This window comes from Eleutherodactylus coqui, chromosome 11 (genome assembly GCF_035609145.1).
Source record: "Eleutherodactylus coqui strain aEleCoq1 chromosome 11, aEleCoq1.hap1, whole genome shotgun sequence".
NCBI classification, from domain to species: Eukaryota; Metazoa; Chordata; class Amphibia; order Anura; family Eleutherodactylidae; genus Eleutherodactylus; species Eleutherodactylus coqui.
Window position 1 is genome coordinate 87,795,810 of NC_089847.1, and position 20,669 is coordinate 87,816,478.

The 20,669-nt window shown below is 44.3% G+C and overlaps 1 protein-coding gene across 3 annotated transcripts; it reads left to right on the forward strand.

Moving 5' to 3' along the window:
• The first annotated feature begins 110 nt into the window (after positions 1–110).
• LOC136582145 (nucleolar transcription factor 1-B-like) lies at positions 111–17,197 on the forward strand. 3 transcript variants are annotated; one of them, XR_010787144.1, is made up of 9 exons: positions 111–158; positions 5,426–5,525; positions 5,622–5,797; positions 5,883–5,966; positions 6,083–6,238; positions 6,375–6,439; positions 6,524–6,639; positions 6,717–6,771; positions 16,769–17,197. XR_010787144.1 is itself a non-coding variant. In XM_066582964.1 (8 exons), the coding sequence occupies exons 2-7, from the start codon at positions 5,465–5,467 to the stop codon at positions 6,624–6,626; spliced, it is 645 nt and encodes a 214-aa protein (XP_066439061.1). In that variant the 5' UTR covers positions 111–158; positions 5,426–5,464; the 3' UTR covers positions 6,627–6,639; positions 6,717–6,996. The 3 variants fall into 3 exon arrangements, 1 of the variants encoding a protein (XP_066439061.1); XR_010787145.1 differs by lacking the exon at positions 16,769–17,197 and adding an exon at positions 11,243–11,842; XM_066582964.1 differs by lacking the exon at positions 16,769–17,197 and having other exon boundaries at positions 6,717–6,996.
• The last annotated feature ends 3,472 nt before the right edge of the window (positions 17,198–20,669 follow it).

The following is a 20,669-nucleotide window of genomic DNA, read 5'->3' on the forward strand; positions in this document are numbered from 1 at the left end:
AGCCAACAACCAATCACAACCGACGTTCTGCGTTCCAGGCCTCACTAAGCTTACAAAGCCACCTGGAACATCAGCCAATCGCTACTATGTCTCCGCCCCTTTCCGGTTGGTGCTCAGCAATTTTGAAGCGCCGTTAGAACAAGAGCGGGCTGCATAGTGTGAGCTATGGGAGGCGGCTGAGAGCCGGCAAGGGCTGCTGAAGTTACACGCGATAACCCTGTCACTGCTGGAGGGTCACCTGTGCGGCGAACTGCCGGATCAGTGAGAATAGGGTTATTCAATGCCCACTGAGTCCTGTAGGAGCTGGGAGAGGGGGGCACATTATACACTGAGCCCACTGAGGGGTTTCCGACAGACAACACTTCAAGGGCCTTCTGCAGTGACAGGAAGCAAGCAGCAGTTATCTGTGATGTATAGGTTCTTGTGGGTCCATCCTGCGTCATGATCTAGTGATCGCAGTGTCCGGTGAGGTGACGGGCAGCCGGGGGTGTCCTCTTTACACTCGCCTGCTGCCCCGTTACCGTGCGGTCCGCTGGTGGAGTCCACGCACAGTCTGAGCATCTGACTAGAGCTCCACGTGCTCACACTCATAGACTTCTGGTTCATCCTGGATTTTTAACCCCTTAAAGGAGATGTCCCGAGGCAGCAAGTGGGTCTATACACTTCTGTATGGCCATATTAATGCACTTTGTAATGTACATTGTGCATTAATTATGAGCCATACAGAAGTTATAAGAAGTTTTATACTTACCTGCTCCGTTGCTGGCGTCCTCGTCTCCATGGAGCCGACTAATTTTTGGCCTCCGATGGCCAAATTAGCCGCGCTTGCGCAGTCCGGGTCTTCAGCTTTCTTCTATGGAGCCGCTCGTGCCAGAGAGCAGCTCCGTGTAGCTCCGCCCCGTCACGTGCCGATTCCAGCCAATCAGGAGGCTGGAATCGGCAGTGGACCGCACAGAAGAGCTGCGGTCCACGAAGGTAGAAGATCCCGGCGGCCATCTTCAGCGGTAAGTATTGAAGACGCCGGACCGCCGGGATTCAGGTAAGCGCTGTGCGGGTGGTTTTTTTAACCCCTGCATCGGGGTTGTCTCGCGCCGAACGGGGGGGTTAAAAAAAAAAAAACCCGTTTCGGCGCGGGACATCTCCTTTAAGAACCAGACACTTTCTGGAGATTTTAGCCATGTGGTTTTACTGTCCTATTATTTTTCTTCAGCTGCCAAAATTATTTCTGCAGTTTTTTTTTCCTGTGACATGTAGGGCTATTTTTTTTTTTAAATATCTTTTTTTTACTGACTTTTTTCCCCCATGGTTTTTTTTTTGTTTTGTTTTATTGGCAGAAAAAAAGCTTAAATACATTTTTTTTTAAACATTTCTATTGTTTTGGACGTTTTGATATATAAGATGCATGGTTTTGGATTACAGGGCACATACGGCGATTGTTTTGGTTGGAGTCGGCTTCGGGTTATTTTCTTATGTGTGTTAGGCTGGATTCACGAACGTATATCGGCTCGGTTTTCACGCCGAGCCGATATACGTCGTCCTCGTGCAGGGGAGGAGGATAAGAGCCAGGAGCAGGAACTGAGCTCCCGCTCCTCTGCACTATTTGCAATGGGGAGAGGCGGGGCAGGGCTGATTATCGGAACTTAGCCCCACCCCTGTTCCGCCTCCTATCATTGCAAATAGTGCAGAGGGGGCGGGAGCTCAGTTCCTTCTCCTGGCTCTTCCATCAGCCCCCCCCCCCCCCCTGCAGATGAGGACGACGCATATCGTCTCGGCGTGAAAACCGAGCCGATATATCTTCGTGTGAATCCAGCCTAATATACATAAAATCTATATTCTATAACTTTTTTTTTTTTTAAACGTATGTAATTTTTTTGTGCTATGTCCCCCATGACATCATATAAGACCTCTGGTGAATATTCACGTTTGCTTTTATTTCACACTTTTCCACAGTAGTCGGGGCATACATAGGAGCTGCATCCATAGGAGCCACAGTTACAGGGAAAACATCCCCCTGCAGTGACATCAGTCACTGGCAGGGCTGATCAGGGTCTGCAAGGACCCTGCAGCTCTGCTGTAACAGGGATTGCCAGGTCGCATAGTGGAAAAACTCTTCTACTTCTTGGTATATAGCGCTCATTGAGCGTTATATACTACAACTCCAGTCCTAACAGGTCATGTCTTCAGGATTTCCTGAGTATTGTAACTATATCATTACCCCAGACATTACCACAGGTGTTCTTACTACAGGATAGCCTTAAAACATGACATGTTGGGGTGCCTTGAGGACTGGAAATTGGAAACACTATTATATAGTAAGGTGACCAGACGTCCTGCTTTCCGCCAGGACCCCAGCAGGCCAGCCATTGGTCCAGCTTTTGGGACATCTGGTCACCATGAAGGTGATTAGCAGCCAGGGTGCCGTGACTCCGACTCGTAATGACTTTGCGGCGCTGTGGCCGCATGCACACACTGATGGCAGTGTGTGCATCCGGTATCTTCCTACCCTGACCTTTTCTACTTGAGCTGCCTGTCTACGGGTGTATTTTCATTGCGTTCTCCACGGCGATAATCCGGCTGCGGGGAAAGCAGTGAAAGCTCTTTCCATAGCGTTGCTATGGAAAGCACTCTGTCTATGAGCGGAGAATCATAGCGATTATCCACTCGCGACCGGCAAATCGCACCATGCTGCCAATTGCTGCGATTCTCTGTGGTGAGCCTATCTGCTAGATAGGCTCACCGCAGAGCTCTGGCTCCCACGGTGGAGAATCACTGCGGGATATCGCAACGCCCATGGACAGGCAACCTTAGTTCCACAGGAGAAGGTAGGAGGCGCAGGAGCTACTATGTGGGTCACTGGTACTACTGGGGTTGATATGGGGGACACTATTTTTATGAGGGGTCACTATTACTACTGAGGCCACGAGGGGGGGGGGAGGAGTACACTCCTACTGGAGCGTGTGTGGGTCACTATTACTACTGGAGCGTGTGTGGGTCACTATTACTACTGAGGCCACGAGGGGGGGGGGGGGGGGAGTATACTCCTACTACTGGAGCGTGTGTGGGTCACTATTACTACTGGAGCGTGTGTGGGTCACTATTACTACTGGAGCGTGTGTGGGTCACTATTACTACTGGAGCGTGTGTGGGTCACTATTACTACTGTGGCCACTGTGTGGGTCACTATTACTACTGTGGCCACTGTGTGGGTCACTATTACTACTGTGGCCACTGTGTGGGTCACTATTACTACTGTGGCCACTGTGTGGGTCACTATTACTACTGTGGCCACTGTGTGGGTCACTATTACTACTGTGGCCACTGTGTGGGTCACTATTACTACTGTGGCCACTGTGTGGGTCACTATTACTACTGTGGCCACTGTGTGGGTCACTATTACTACTGTGGCCACTGTGTGGGTCACTATTACTACTGTGGCCACTGTGTGGGTCACTATTACTACTGTGGCCACTGTGTGGGTCACTATTACTACTGTGGCCACTGTGTGGGTCACTATTACTACTGTGGCCACTGTGTGGGTCACTATTACTACTGTGGCCACTGTGTGGGTCACTATTACTACTGTGGCCACTGTGTGGGTCACTATTACTACTGTGGCCACTGTGTGGGTCACTATTACTACTGTGGCCACTGTGTGGGTCACTATTACTACTGTGGCCACTGTGTGGGTCACTATTACTACTGTGGCCACTGTGTGGGTCACTATTACTACTGTGGCCACTGTGTGGGTCACTATTACTACTGTGGCCACTGTGTGGGTCACTATTACTAATGTGGCCACTGTGTGGGTCACTATTACTACTGTGGCCACTGTGTGGGTCACTATTACTACTGTGGCCACTGTGTGGGTCACTATTACTACTGTGGCCACTGTGGGAGTAGGGGTCACTATTACTACTGTGGCCACTGTGGGAGTAGGGGTCACTATTACTACTGTGGCCACTGTGGGAGTAGGGGTCACTATTACTACTGTGGCCACTGTGGGAGTAGGGGTCACTATTACTACTGTGGCCACTGTGGGGGTAGGGGTCACTATTACTACTGTGGCCACTGTGGGGGTAGGGGTCACTATTACTACTGTGGCCACTGTGGGGGTAGGGGTCACTATTACTACTGTGGCCACTGTGGGGGTAGGGGTCACTATTACTACTGTGGCCTGTGTGTGGGTCACTATTACTACTGTGGCCACTATTACTACTGTGGCCTGTGTGTGGGTCACTATTACTACTGTGGCCACTATTACTACTGTGGCCTGTGTGTGGGTCACTATTACTACTGTGGCCACTATTACTACTGTGGCCACTGTGTGGGTCACTATTACTACTGTGGCCACTGTGTGGGTCACTATTACTACTGTGGCCACTGTGGGAGTAGGGGTCACTATTACTACTGTGGCCTGTGTGTGTGTGTGTCACACTTACTACTGAGGCCACTCTGGGCAGGAGGGCGAAGTCCTCTTACCACTGGTGTTGATATAGGTGACACAATTACTACTGGCTCCACTCTGCATGTGGCAGTGTACCTCAAGCTGACTCAGGGTGTGTTGACACGTGGCAGTATTTCTGCATCCAAAAAAGTCAAAACAAGGCAAGGGGGTGGGGGTGCATGGGATAATGGTTAGGCTAGGGGAGAGCTTTTGGTAGGGAACAGTATGGAGTGGGCCAGGGTTGGGAGAGATGTGCCCTGCAGACAGAAATAATAGGGTAGCAAGGGTGAGCAGGTGATTGGGGGTTTTGTCAGGGTGGCAATGGTGTTTCTTGGCGGTGTGGAGGCATTTTGAGGAAAGCGAGGAGTGCGTGGGGATGGTGCATGAGCGAAGGCGTTACAATAACGCATAGTAAGTTTAATTGCACTCAACAACCACTTGATAGGGACTGGGTTGTTTTTACAATGAATGCAGTATACAATGAGCTAGGTCTAGGTGCAGTAAGCTCCTAGACCTAGCTCACACCCCCCAGCAGTCACTCCTAATATACAGGGCTGGCTGTAGTAAGCTATAAGTGTCTTCTGAAGCCATAGAGGGGCTGCCAGCAGAACAGAATGTAGTCTCCTGGCTCCCATGGAGAACACAGCATGCGATCTGTTGAGAGATACTTTATCTCTCTGCGGCAGAACGATGGTTTTTAAGTTCACCTTAAAATCATTGTTCAGACGAAAAGTGCACGATGGCAGCGTTTACATGTAACGAGTATCGCTCGTTTGCGGTCATTTGTATGAATTTTGAGCAATAATTAAATGTAAATGGGCCTTAAACACGATAACATACCCATTGTGTACCTGCAGAGGGAGATGTGCCTAGAGGTGGGAGTTGATGTGTGCTCCATATCACTTGGGTTTGTGTAGGGACATAGTAGTGTATGTGATATGCCCATATCTCCACTCTAAGTTAGCATCTTCCACCTTACAGAGTCTCCTGGACAAGTACGAAGGATCTACCCAGTAAAGAATGAGCGGAGCAGCTGGCAATGACCAAACCAACACCACCATGACGGCCCCAAGTGAACAAGGTACGAAGATTAGACTTTGGCTGCTTCAGTCCAGGTCCAAAAAGAGACGTTCCTGCCCAACCTCATTCCATATGTTGTCTCTTGTTACCTTCACAGAAACCTGGTCTCCGGAGGATATGCTCATTCTCCTGAAAAACATGAAGTCCATCATTCCCAGCCAGGATATTTCAAAGTTCAAAACCACAGAGTCTCACATGGACTGGAATGACCTGGCCTTCAAGAATTTTACAGGACCCATGTGTCGTCAAAAGTGGGTCGAGATCTCAAGTGAGGTGAGACTTGGTGCCAGCTCATGTGGTGGCACTTGGTTGATGAAACTGTAAGCAAGCAATTGGCGCTAACCCTGTATTCATTTAGGTTAGGAAGTTCTGGACTGTCTCAGAAATCGTTCATGATGCAGAAGAACGTGTTACAAACCTATATAAAGGAAAGAAGCTGAAGGTCAGTAATGATGCGGTCATCAAACACCAGCCTGATAGTCATTTGCTCAAAGTTCAAGTTTTTCCCTCTGTTGCAAGGCAGCCATTATAACCAGCTTGTTCTATCTTTCTTTTCAGAAACATCCAAAATTTCCCAAGAAGCCCCTCGCACCCTATTTCCGCTTCTTCATTGAGAAGAAGGCCCAATACGTTAAACTACACCCGGAGATGAGCAACCTGGACCTATCCAAGATACTTTCCAAAGACTATAAGGAGTTACCAGATGAGGAGAAGGTATATTGAGGTTTCTAGATTAGTTAATAGGTGGTGGGGTTGAGTAGATGAGACGGATAAATCTCTGGAGAGCGAAGAACAGTGATGGACTTGGTTCGGTGTCATTTGATCCGTTATGTGTATCTTTCTTATCCAGATGAAATACATTCAAGACTTCCAGGATGAGAAGCAAGAATTTGAGAAAAACATTGCAAAATTCAGGTCAGTCATGTGATGAACATATCTCCTGATAGTTAAGATTTTTCACAGTCAATCGCGTCATTTAATCTTCACTAATGTTCACAGAGAGGAGCATCCGGACCTCATGCCTACAAGGAAATCTGTCCGAGAAACCCAAGACCCCCCCCAAAAAGAGGAGGAGGAGGACGAAGAAGAAAATCTACCTTGAAGTTAAGCCAGACGTAAGTACAAGAGCTTTTCATGGTTGTTGGTCATTTTAGGTAAAATTAGTAGGTCAGTCATGTTGTTTCTGTTTCAGGCCGGTATAAAGGATGTGAAGGACGCTCTTGGAAAATAGTGGTCTCAACTGTCTGGTAAGAAACGTCTCCAATAGATCCATAAAGCACTGGAACAGTGAGGTGATGGATGCATGAAGTAGCCCGGGTGGCTCAGTATTCAATTGACTTTGAAGCGGAAACTGTTACCCAGTCAGGTGGGGGTTACCAAATGCTTTTATTGTGTTCTATGAACTACTAAGGGCTCACATGGTAGAGTTCCTTGAAGCTCTGACAAAATCCAAATATTTTTGATTAAATGATTATTAAAAGTTTTCTTTGTCTTATTTTTTAAAACAAATACCCAGAATCCCCTCATTCCCTCTTTTCTCTCACAGATCATCTTGGATCAACATGAGCAGTAGATATAGCGGGTGTTAGATACTTCTCCCATTACATAATATCCATAGATCTAGATAAGATTTAGACCTTGAATACCTGAAGTGAGGTCCTCTCTTCTAGGGAGTATTGAAAAGTCAGTCTTTAAAGCCCAGATATTTATGGGATGTACAGTATCAAGCTTCTAATGTGTGGCCAGACACTTTTTAGGGATTTAACCCATGTGGTGGTTTTATTGCCCTATTTTTTTTTTTTTTTTCCTTCGGCTACCAAAATTTATTTTGCTGCATTCTCTTGTGACATATGGCGCTTTTTATTTAATTAGGGGGTAAAAGGCTAAAGGGAGAAAATGATATACATTTTTTTTAATTCATAGTTTTTTTGTTTTTTTTTATTGGTAAATTTACACTAAAGTAAAAGTACTGGAATGGGTTTCTCCATTTTGTTTTGATCTATAATTTGTATAGTCTTGGATTACAGGGTGCATGGCAACTGTTTTGGATGGTGTTGGTGGGTTGTTTTCTCTGTGTGTGTGTGTGTGTGTGTGTGTGTGTGTGTATGTATGTGTAATATATATATATATATATATATATTTTTGTATTTTCTGTATTGTGAAAGAAAAAATGTAGTTGTGTAGGCCAGTGTAATTTAAAAGATATCAATCCGTGTAAATGGGACATTACTGTAGCCAGATATTTGGGTTCCAAGCTGCTTCTATACTGCTGATATGTTAAAGAGATTGTCTGAGTTTTATGTCAAGGGCATCTGGATGGGTCCCCCATGATGTAAAACAGAAATGCGGGTGATAGCTTTCCCTGCAGGCTGTAAAAAAAATATATATATATAGCACAGTGGGGGAGCGGAGCCACCCAGCTGGGGATAAGCGGAGCAAGAGACCGAAGCTGTGGATTAGCAGGAGGGGTATCAGCTGCGTTGTTTTACACCATAGGCCTCCTTCACACGGACGACATCACATCGCTGCGAGAAAATCGCAGCGATATTGTATCGCTGCACTGTATGATATCACTGCGATTTTCTCGCGGCAATACCGCGATTTTTGTAGCGCTACAAAGTCGCATGTGACGCTACAAAATCACGCGACTGTAGCATCCGCTACTGTCAAAGTTGCATCGCATGTAAACCGCGTTTTCGTGCGATGCAACAGAGAGGAAGGCTCCATAGAGAAACATGGGCTACAAAACCCTGTGTGTCGCGGGCATATCGCCGGACCTGCGAGGCTTGTGTGTCGTTTTGTAGCATGCTACAAAACTTCGCATGTGTGAAGGAACCCATAGGAAACCATGGGCTTCACATACATGCGATTTGTAGCATCGTAGCAATGCTACAAAGTTGCGTGACTTTGTTGCCCGTGTGAGGGAGGCCATAGGGGACCCATTGAGATTCCCTTTACATGATTCCAACAATCCCTTTAAAGTACAGCGTACATTACATATAGTACTGACTGCGTAAGGCCTGTGTCATTCAGCGTATTTATGCACAAAAATTTTGCGCGTACAATACGCAGAAAATAGAAACCATTGATTTTGTTCAAAAAGCTTTTATGGAGGCAGAGGAATCAAGACTGACTTATTTTCTAAAAATTAAATAAACAGGTTTACATCTATTTCTATAAAAGAAACCATACATCTTGGGATAAGGGTGGGGCAAAAGGAAGAGATGGGTCACGAGGATGAATATAGTGAAAGCCGCCCCTCATAGGGACGAGGTTAGAAGAAATGGGAATAGTCGGGAAAGTGGCCAGAGAGACGTGGTCACCAGAACCCCATAGTGAGAAGGAAATGGTGTGAACTCTAAGACGTGCCGACTCCAAAGACACCCACTACCCAAGTTTAGGGGATGACCTTGAAGTCTAACCAAGGCTGCCATAAAGTGTAGAATCCCGCAATATCCATCTCCTCATCCGCTCTCATCTCCTCGTAACGCATGAGGGTATTGATTTCTTTCTGAACCCATTGATTTTAATGGGTTTATTCACAAGCGCGTAGTTTGCATGCGCAATTGCATTGTGCAAAACAAATGCGGCGTGTTCTCTTTTCATACACCTTTGCACGGTAAAAGTACACATCTTGAACTCATTAAACTAATCGGCAATTTCAATAACTGAGAGTAGCGGTGCGTGTCTTGTGCGTGCAATTGCACACTACTTGCCTACACAAAAGGTACAGTGAAAAATACTATTGCGCACACAGATATACAATGCCTGATGCGCAAATGTGCGTGCTTGTGTGATACAGGCCTTAGTCTCCTTTAAGATTCAATTCACAGGGCTGCATGAAAATAAGGTGATCCTGTGTTCCGCTTTCCGACCGGACCCTAGCGGGACAGCCATTTTGGGACATCTGGTCCCCATGAAGGTGATTACCAGCCAGGGTGCCGCAGCTCCCTGTCTGGTAATCACTTTGCGGTGCAGTTGCTGAATGCACGCACTGATCATCTTCTCCTGCCCCCTTTGCCTCAGTTCCGCAGGAGAAGAGAGGAGGCGCTGGGGTGGGGGTCACTATTACCGCTGGGGCTGCTGTGAAGGGGTGTCAGTGTTACTGCTGGGGCTGCTGTGGGGGGGGTACACTGTCACTGCTGGGACCACTCTGCACGTGGCAGCATAGCTCTAGCTGCCTTGGAGTATGTTTACATCTAGCAAAAATGCTGTGGAACTTTTTTAATGGCCCAGTACATTTTATAATGCCGGAGGTAAACCATACGTTGTGATAAGCCCCGCCCCTGACCACACCCCTCTTCTGCTGTGACTCTAAGAAAATCTGGTCACCCTATATATAGTGAAGAATACGGTCCTTTTTTTTTTTTCTAGCTGCAGTCCGTGGTGAACCTACCGACGCAGTTACATACATTTAGTGGGAAAATCTCAGTATGTTGCGTGTCCATTTTGTGGCTTGTCAGGTCACATATGAATGACCTAACAGGAGACCTGTGATGTGGAGCTCCTGATACTGATCTCATATAGAGGATCCCAATGCTACAAATGGCCTCGTATATACAACGCACTACTGGCCACAGAGCCCCACACTCCGAGGCTGCGTTACCATGGAGAACTGTCTGTAACCATCACTTTGGCCGGAGGCTTCAGCTAGCTGACTAGGCCCGGCTGCCGATACAAGGCCTTCCCTTACTTTCAGTTTGTTAGGTCTTGTTTACCTTGAGCAGGATGGAGAGCATGGCGGAAGGTGTGAGGCAGCGGGGACACGTGTACCTCCGCTCGCTCCGGATGTGTTACAGGGATCTTAATATCTTCTTTTGCAACTTTTGACTTGGAGTGCCTGTAATAAACAGTGCGGGTATTTACACAGCGGAATCGCCACAGAAGTCCTTTTCCTCTGAATTCCGCCTCTAAAAACCGTGGCTTTTGGCGTGGATCCGGACATGGAATTTGCCCGGTCAATGGGCAAAATCTGCGTGCAGAGTCACAATTTTCCACGTCCGATTTCCGCACATGAATTTTGCCTACTGACATGGCAAATCTTGTCTCTGGATCTGCGCAGAAAGCCACATTGATACAGAGCTGGAATTTGGCGTGGAACATTTTGCCGTGTAAACCTAACCTGACCGTTAAGCTTTCCAAAGACTGGAGGTGGACAACTCACATGAACTTACAAATGACAATGTGCTGCCGTGTCTTGTCGCTGCAGAAAGCCTTTGAACTGTCGTCTGTCAGAAATCCCTCAGTAGACTGAGAGTAATGTGCCTTTCTATGGGACTCCAGCCATTGAATAAGTGGCCTATTTGCACTATGAACTAGGATGTGGTGTTTTTTGCATGCGTATCTGCGAATTTTTTTTTATTTTTTGCGCCTTTTTTTAAAACTAGACACAATTATGCCCCGCTTCAAATGACTAGCGTAATGATTTGTCCAGCGGAATTGCGCAGTGTATCACCTTGCACATTGCGCACACTCTATAGACGTCTATGGGGATCTTTGGTGCGCAAACATGCACAAAACAAGAGTGCTGTGGTGTTTTTTTTCTGCGTGCAAAAAAACCCAAAAAAACCCTGTAGCAATCAATGGGTTCTATTCTCCGCATGTTGCATGCTCAAATACGTGTGAAGTTGTCCTTAAACTCCTATTTTGTCCTGACTGCAGTATGTGAAGCACATGTCCCTTTTCAGCACTGAAAGGGTTATCACCTGTAACTTGCAGGAGCCCTTTCTGCCTCTTAGAAGGAAGTCCGCTTGTTTGGGAATGACCCATCACTACCAGCAGGACTGTTGTGGAAAGCGCTGCCACCTGTTCAAAACCTCCGGCTTCCTGCTTAGTGCAGGGTGAAGTCACGGAGCAGATCACAACCGCCCAGCGCACATGCGTCTGCTCTCCTTCCCGGCTGATCTGTCTGGAATGTGTGGAAAGTATCCGGGATACAGAGACTCAGAGGGAAACAACATGTGCCAAACAACGGGGTCACACGTAGTTTATGGCTATCAATTAAAGGGCATTTTCCGTATGCCAGGGAAGCGGGCAATGTTATGTTGCCAAGGCATGAAAAGAAAACTTGGGAATCCTGGTGGACACAACGTTACAGAATGTATTTGCTTAAAAAAAACAAACCATTACTCTGGCTATTTTGAAAGCTTAATAAATAAAGAACAAACTGTAAATCTATTCATGGGTACGATCAGACAATGTAACTTCAGATGGAAATCTGCAGCCGAAAGCCCCGGAACAGACAATAATGCGTGCATTGAAAACCCAGCGCAGATTCTGTGTCGAATTTGGTTCAAAAAGGGACCTCTCACCAATTTTTTTTTCACACTCTGCAATGAATGGGACACTTATTTAATGCAAATTTAATACAGAATCTAAGTATGCACTAAATCTGTGACAACGTATACTGTGTGAACAGAGCCTGCATGGGGATATTCCATGTGCAGATATCCCAACATGGATTCTGCGTCAAGTAATGAAGTGTCACTACTTTTGCATGCCAGGAGTTGAAATCTGTGCACGGAGAATGTACGTCAAAGGAGATTTGGTGCAGACTCCTCATCAAATTCCATTTAGCTACATGTATGGGTTCTAAGGCCTTAGGGCTTATTCACACAAACCGTAAAATACGTACACATCTGCAACCATGCAACACCCATCGTGCAAATGCCCACTTAAATACGCTTATGTGTGAAGCCAGCATTAGGCCCCATTCCTACAAGCGTATGCGTTTTTGCGCACACATGAGTGTTGCACGGAATAATACTTTTTTACACATGCAGCTGCGTATTTTACTGTACTATTTGCGCCCGCAAGGCATGTTTTATTTGCGTGCGGCAAACAAAGACGCACTGATTAAAATGACATTTGTCTAATGAGTTTCAGATATGTTCTTTTTCCAGTAGAATTACGCATCCAGTGTATCACGCATCTCCTAGCATATTTGCTCACCGCCATTGACTTCCATGTGGAGCTTTTGATGCGCAAATAGAGCATGCTGTAGTTTTTCTTGCAAGACTTAAATGCGCAGGCAAATTCTGCGCATGTAAGGGAACCCATTGAAATCAATAGGTCTATTCTCTGCATATTACATGCGATTAATTTTGCGCACGCAAATATGCCCATATAAGATGCTTAAAGGGGTTTTCCAGGTCTAAAAATTGATGACCTATCTACAAGATAGGTCACCAACAGCTGATCAGATGTTTGCTTTGCCAGTTATCACCCTTAATGCAGCAAGAAGCAAATGGCTTTGCACATTGCCCAGTGGCCTGGTGTAGTCTTGCAGGCACATGTCCCATTTACTCGTATAACCAATGAGAAATTCTGTGGATATATCTTAAGTTTTTAAGACCTGGAAAACTCCTTTAAATTATTTTATATAAACCCAATAATAAAATGGGCTGTTTGGTCAGACTTTCCTAAAGCAGTTATCCCAAAATTCACTTTTTGTACCTAACCCTAGGAGAGGTGATAAAGGTCGGACTAGTGGGGATCTTATCATTGAGACCTCCACCAATCCCGAAAGTGGGTTCCCATAATCTCCTTCTCTCCTCACTGTTGGTTCGCTACACCCACCAGCAGTAACATGGAGATTGAATGAAGCAGCGGTCACACATACGTAAGGTGGCTCAATTCATTTCAGTAGGGCTGACAGAATTAGCAGGGTACAAGAACTCCGCTATCCTCTGTAGCCCCATTAAAGATGACTGGAGCAGCACTGCCCATTAGCCTGTAGTGTTGGAGACCTTTTTTGTCTGAATGGAAGGCACATTTTAGTTTTTATGTAATAGAGTATGCTGATTTCAAAAATCAAGACGAAACAAGTCTCTGAAAACCGGAACACCTCCCTATTTACACTTGAAAAACCGAAAAATCATATTTTTATCAATCATTTTCATATTTTATATAATTATTTTGTTATTTATTTATGCCCAAAATAAAAGAAAACATATTTATTTGTTATTAATTAAAACCAAAATACATGAAACACCATAACCATATTATTTATATTTCTGTATGTACAGTGCAAAAAAACATCACAATCTTTACAACAGTCATACTCATTAGTCTACTCAATTTTCTCATATACTATTTAGTAGAAGGATAGTTCAAGTCTTTTTTTGTATCGAAACATGACAGTGAATTTTTCAGTTTTTTTCCCGTCAGTTAGGGAGGTGTTCCGGTTTTCGGAGAATTTTTTTCGTCTTGATTTTTGAAATCAGCATACCCGATTACATGAAACTTGAAATGTGGCTTCCATTCAGACAAAAAAGGTCTCCGACACTACAGGCTACTGCCCATGTTCAATATCCTCCTCATTGTGAGGGGTGCACGGAGCCTACAGTGAAGAGGAGAGCAGGAAGTGGGATGCCCATTCTTGTGATGGGTGGGGGCTCAGTGGTGAGATCCCCACCCATCACAATGTTATTACCTATCCTATGAATAGATGATTAAAATCAATGTTATGATAACCCCTGCCAAATCCATCTGTATAAGTATTTTAATGATGTCATGGTGAAAGTAATCAACAGAAGTGCCAGGATATGAAGTGGACAATGAAGCTGCAAAAAATATAAACATTTATTACAAATAATAGATTGTAAGGAGGATAATGGTTATGCAGTTTCAGTAAGACAATTACATCGATGTTACAGAATTGCTATACGAACCAAACACTGACTAAAATTAATAATTTCTATGTCAACAAGCCACACTTGAATTGGAAATAAAAACGCTTCAACGGAAACTGCTCATTTATAATTGTGGCTTGCCGCACACAGGCCACAGATTGAGTTAACAAGCTCTGCAATGGATGGATTCGAGACAAACTTTTAACAATTGTTCCTGGATGGAACGTCCCGGGTGTCCAGCTAGATCCACTAAACAAACTCCGTCTTATGTTCAGCTAGATGTGCTTTCCTGGAGTCAAAACACAAGTCCTGAATCCCTTTTGGTAGAGCTGTTGAGTTTATAGAATGTTACTTTCATTGTGCGCACTGCTTGGTGTTTTATGAGACCTCCCTCACTTACTGTACCAACGCAGGAGTACTTCTGATTCCATTCCAGATGTCCTGTGAAGTTCCCCAGTTATAACTCTTGCTGTCCTTTCCCGCTCCCCACAGCAGTACTACGTGAGTTGCTGCCCTACCTAAATCTCGGCAAGCTTCTCTGCACTTCTGTCTCTGTCCTGCTTGTAGTTTTGGAGCTGCTCCTGCAGCACACAGCTCTTACACCATTGGCCTCCTGCTGCACAGACACTCTCCCTCTTCCACTCCTAAAAAAACACTGTTTTGCAGCAAACAATTCCCCAGGGAGTAACCAATCAGTCTCAGTCTTTTGGGCATGCCCTGTTCAAAAAGTGGCACAAATATTTGCACGTGACTAAATTATCACATAAATTATCGCATGTCTGCTCATCACCATGGTAACCCATTTAACCTTTTGGGAGAAGCATCTTACAATGACACATCAACCAAAATTCTAGTTTTGCAACAAGAAATATGTGAAGTCTGTGTTTCTTGTAAAAGTTTCAAGAATGTAAGTAATGCCCCGCACTCCTTTCTGAGCAGCCTACACATAAACAATTGCGAATTCGGTCTACAAACAAAATGCATTGCTACCCAGATATTAAAATCACAGTACATCTGAGCCATGTTAAGGTTAAGATATTTCCACATCTGTTCTACAGTTTTAGGATTTTGTTGGTAATGGAGCATGGTTCCTAATTGGGAAAACATTGGGAAAGTTATAACCATTGATGTGAACCAGAATAGCTGCTGTGACTTCTCCATCATGTTATCTGGTGTCCTGAATTCTGAGGTGAACCCAAACTCCGCTGTATCCACATCCACACGATGAGGATACAGTTCAAACCTTTGGTAGAGCAAGCAGCCATAGGCAACCTGAATTTCCTGTAGGTCACAGGCCGCTTTAGGCTTGAGACTTACAAGGAGTTGTAATTGTACCAATATATGTGGCGTGATTACAACATTGCATTGCACCACCTGTGCCAGCCAGAGGAGGACTATGAGGTGTTCAAGATGAAGTATATGTTTTTTTTTGTATGGCATATGTTTCTATTTGGGGCACTCAGGGGGTCATGTGAGATTTAAGGGAGCACTCAGAGTGCACTATTACATTTAAGGTGGTGCATAAGGGCACTATAACTTTCAAGGAGGCACCTTATGCATTATTACATTTAAGGGAGTACTATTATATTAATGGGGCAATTGGGGGACTACTATACTTAAAGGGTGCTTGGAGCACTAGAACTTTTTAGGGGGCACTCTTGATATACGACAGGCATTATCACCTTGCAAGAGGCACAATGGTGGACATTATTACTATGTAGAGTTACAAAAGGGGCCGCATCACTGTGTAGGACCACAATCGGCACAGTATTACTGCATGATACACTAACGGAGCACTAATACAGTGCAGAGCCCTGAAAAGATCAAAATTACCCAGGCATTTTTACTATTTGGAGTACAGAAGATGTCACTTTTATTGCGTGGTGCACTATTACCCTCTATGGCACTATCTGTTTGATACTATTATTCTTAGGAGCACTGTCTATCCTGCACTATTGTTATCAGGGCTGCTGTTTGTATGGCACTATTTCTGGTAGAGTCAATTCGAGTTATGGCAACATTACTTCTGCTGCACAGTATTCATGGCCATTATTCCACACAGCAGGTACAGTAATGGCACAGCATCAGGCACAGATTCTGGGGTAGCAGCAGGGTTGAGAGTTTGTATAGGTTAGGAAAAGGTAGGGGTGCTGGAAAGATTAGGAGCCAAAGATGCCTGTGTTGCAAACTTTGCAAAGAAAAGCTGGGGTTGGGAGAAGTCATCATGGTGGTCTGGGTCAAATGGAAAAGATGGGAAAATTCAATGATTCCAGTCATCATCTGTGAGTCACTAGATTTTACTGTGCTGTAATCACTTAATGGGTCTGCAGAGCGCCTGTGTAGAATTGGTGTCTACCACTATAGAGTAAATGTATGTTAATAATATTGGTCTTTGTATAACCACTATAATTAGGGTTCACCTCTGCAGTTGTAAGCATGCATTACCTGGATTGAGGGTCCACTCAAGATGTTTCAACCCTTTTGTGCTGAATCCCTAGATATCCTCTGCACACTGCCCATTTTAAAAAGTAAAAAAGCAGGCCTATTAATTTTGGAGACACGGAACACAAAAACTGATTCAAACTCATTATTGACTGTTTTTGTTTTACAGTGTGAATAAGAGGCATGCAATTTAAGAAAAACTTTTTACAGGAGACTATAAGGACAACAGCCTATGATCTCAAGCTGAAGAGATGTTGAGTGATGTAACAATGACCTAATGAACACAATTTAAATCAAGCAAAGAATGGCTGAAAAATAACACCCTATTGAGATGCTGTTGCATGACCTGAAAGGGACCGTGCACTCAAGGCACCCCAGAAATATTTATGAACTGAAACATATTTGCAGGGAAGTCTGAAATTCTGTTTCAATATTGTGTAAATTTTATTTGCAGCTACAGGAAAAGGTTGGTGGAGGTGACTGCTGCTAAGGAGCATCCCCATTAATAAATTCAAGTGCTCACTTACTTTTTTTCCTTGCATTGTGCAGGTTTACTTAATGTGCTCCATAAAATACATGAATAGTACAACTGTTTGCTTGTTATTCATTTAGTTAGATTCAGACCATATTTTATTACTAATCAAAGCAGAAATTCAGGTAATTCCAAAACGCTCAATTACATTTTCTTTTATCTGTAATATATTCTAGATATTTCCAATGAATTTTACTTTCTTAGGGCTCCTTCACACAATCGTATGCATTTTTACGTTCGCTCATGCGCTCCGTTAATTTGCATGAATGGATGATTTTCCGTGATCAAGTCCTGAGCTTAATTAGCCTTTTCTTGCCCATTCACACGACCGGGTGTGAGGTATTAGTGAAAAAATACACCGCAGCCCAGAAATCCCTCGCTCGGCATAAATCCTCGGAACTACTTCAAATGCCTAAATAGAGGCACCTCTAAGCTTTTCCCTGTGTTGGATGCTGCTAAACTGCCTTCCCCTCCCTTTTTTTCCAGCTCCTATAGGAGTTTATGGGAGCCGCCAGCGTATATCGGTTGAAAGATAGAGACAGACCCATCTTTTCACGCAGCATATATTAGTAGTCATCGATTTCGGTCACATATTTTCTTTTTTTTTTTTTCCGGTGCAACATTTTTACGCGCCGCCAAATCGCCCATGTGAACGAATGCATTGGGATTCAATGGTCTTGTTTGTTGGCCAGGCGTGAAAACGTGGCTACGTAAAAAAAACGCTCGTGTGAATAAAGCATTAGGCTGAGTTATTTTTTCTGACATTCGGCTCTGTCCTTGGATTATAATGGGTTCCGTCTAGTTTCCGACATATGGGGAGAAAACTTCGTAGAGGAAATAGCGCTATTTGGTCCAGGATTTCATACTGGATCTGCTCTGGAGGCTGCGAGCGGTGCCTCTGATGTAGACATAAACTGAGCGTGAACCACGTCAATATTTTTCCAGAACAGACTTCATGAGATTGTATCATGTATTTTTGTATCTTTTTTGTGCTCTTATTATATATGTAATTTGCTAATATTCTCTTTGCATAAAGAGAAATGTAGCAAGAAAAAGTGCGAGAGAAAAATGATGACATATCATACTATTCTAAAGGAGCGTTTGAAATCATCCTGTGAACCTGAAGCTTAGATATTATTGTACCAAACTTAGTCTGCACACAGATTAGACATTTAGAATGAAGAGGTCATGGCAACCAATATTTACATGTTACTGAATGGGTAGTTACAGATGGTCGTGTGAACAGCTGTTGGAACAACACACACTAAAAATGACCTAGTCCGGACGTCAGCACTACTATTTATGATTTTGATAACTAAACAAGCTACTGCGGTTGCAAATGCTAACAACGTAATAACACTCTTATGTTTTACATGTTTAGAAATGTACTGGAACATAAAGTACTTTGAGAAAAATATTTTTTTTAATGTATCTAAAACTTTTCTTCTATGGTTATACTAGGACTTTGTTCTTGCATTTGAAATGAAAAACGTCTTAAGATAGTTTTTTCCTGAACAAAAAAAAAAATGGCCTTTAAATTTGTCATTTATATGGGTTCCATTAAAGTTATTGCTTCACTCCAGAAAAAAAGCACGAGAAGACCGTCTGAGCCAAAACTCAGCAGAGCCGCAATATATTCCACAAAAATATTTAATTGAAATTTAAGTGCTGTCTTTTACAGAAGATGGTTTGAACATAGACAGAGCAGTATGAGGGTTTGTTTTTTGTTGGACAAGTTTTTATTTTTTAATGGCACCATGTAATGCACCATAAAATGTTCCAACAAACTTAAAAAATTTTTTAAAGTGGGGTGAAATGAAAAAAGTGCAATTGCGCCATTTTTCAGTGGCTTAGTTTTTACTGCATTCACAGTACAATAAAAATGACGTGAACTTTATTCTGTGGGTCAGATAGCGATACCAAATTGATATTATTTTAAGGTTTACTACTTTTCAACAATAAAGAAACTTTTGTTAAAACAAAAATTGCTTTCCAACACCGTATTCTGAGCATTTTTAATTTTAACTTTTTCTGTCTATTTGGCTCATTTTTTGCAGGGTGAGCTGTAATGTTTACTACTACCATTTTAGAGTACATTCAACGTGAAGATTCTAAAATGCTTTATTGTGTCTCTAATCTAAACTTCTGGGGGAAGGGAACATCGCCCCCCCCCCCACCTCCACAAGAATTGAAGGAGCAGTGCATTGTGTCCAAAAACAGGAAAAAAACAGTTTGACTAGCAGAGAACTTAACCAAGGCTTAAAGGGGTTGTCCCGAGAAAGCAAGTGGGGGTAAGCACTTCTGTATGGCCATATTAATGCACTTTGTAATATACATCGTGCATTAAATATGAGCCATACAGAAGTTATTCACTTACCTGCTCCGTTGCTGGCGTCCCCGTCTCCATGGTGCCGTCTAATTTCAGCGTCTAATCTCCCGATTAGACGCGCTTGCACAGAAGGGTCTTCTCCCTTCTCTTGGGTCCCGGCATGAGCGGTGTTCTGGCTCCGCCCCCTTCTACACGTCATCGCGTAGCTCCGCCCCGTGTGCCGATTCCAGCCAATCAGGAGGCTGGAATCAGGAATGGACCGCACAGAGCCCACGGTGCACCATGAGAGAAGACCCGCGGTGCATCGTGGGTGAAGATCCCGGCGGCCATCTTAGTAAGGTAAGGAAGAAGTCGCCGCAGCGCGGGGATTCGGGTAAGTACTAAACTTTTTTTTTTTTAACACATGCATTGGGTTTGTCTCGTCCTGAACGGGGGACCTATTGAATAAAAAAAAAAAACGTTTCGGCGCGGGACAACCCCTTTTAAGTTACTTATCCAGGAATGTCTTTGTGTAAAAGGACAGGAAATGACTGGCTGGATAGAAACAGGAAGTATTTCCTTTGACCAACAAGTCAAGAATGAATAGAGCGTGCTCAAGGGAAGCTCCTCCCGGGTGAATGATCTCACAGCTACCTCACAAATACCTCCCTCTGAGAATGACCTATCAGCACACAAAATTATGTAACTGTATCCTAAATTACCTAACTTCCTGATTTGAAACCTTATATAAACTTTTAGCCGCCTAAATAAATGTAGAATCTTTTTGGCACACATGATGTAGTCTCCAGGCCTGTACATTATTCCTAATATTGCACCCACAGTTTATCGAATAGCGAAAATTGCGCTAACACAACTTTCCCCAGTCGTCTCCACGACAGCACCAATTGAGATTGCCTCCTCCTGATAGGACAGGAACACACTGAGAGGTTAAAAGCTCCCCCCCTTCCCCACTTTCCTCATTGTCTTCCTGTCCTGCCAGGAGGCAGGATCTCTGAGAGGGGCTGGTGGAGAAGCCAGCCAGGATTACTTACAGGCGGATCAGAGGGCAGTGGGTCAGCCTGTCCTCCCTTCCAAGCCAGACGACTCCCGGGCCAGGTTCCTCCCGCGGGCGGCGCTCCAGGAAGCCCTTCGTCGGGGGGCGGGGCGCCGCGTCACATGTCCAGTGCGATGACGTTATCGCGTCTGCATCAGGAGCGGAGGGGGCGGGGC

Coding starts and splice junctions, on each gene's coding strand:
- LOC136582145 (XM_066582964.1), top strand. CDS start 5,465: ATGAGCGGAGCAGCTGGCAATGACCAAACCAACACCACCATGACGGCC. Junction 5,967..6,082: donor ATAAAGGAAAGAAGCTGAAG/GTCAGTAATGAT, acceptor CTTTCTTTTCAG/AAACATCCAAAATTTCCCAA. Junction 6,440..6,523: donor AAAAACATTGCAAAATTCAG/GTCAGTCATGTG, acceptor TAATGTTCACAG/AGAGGAGCATCCGGACCTCA.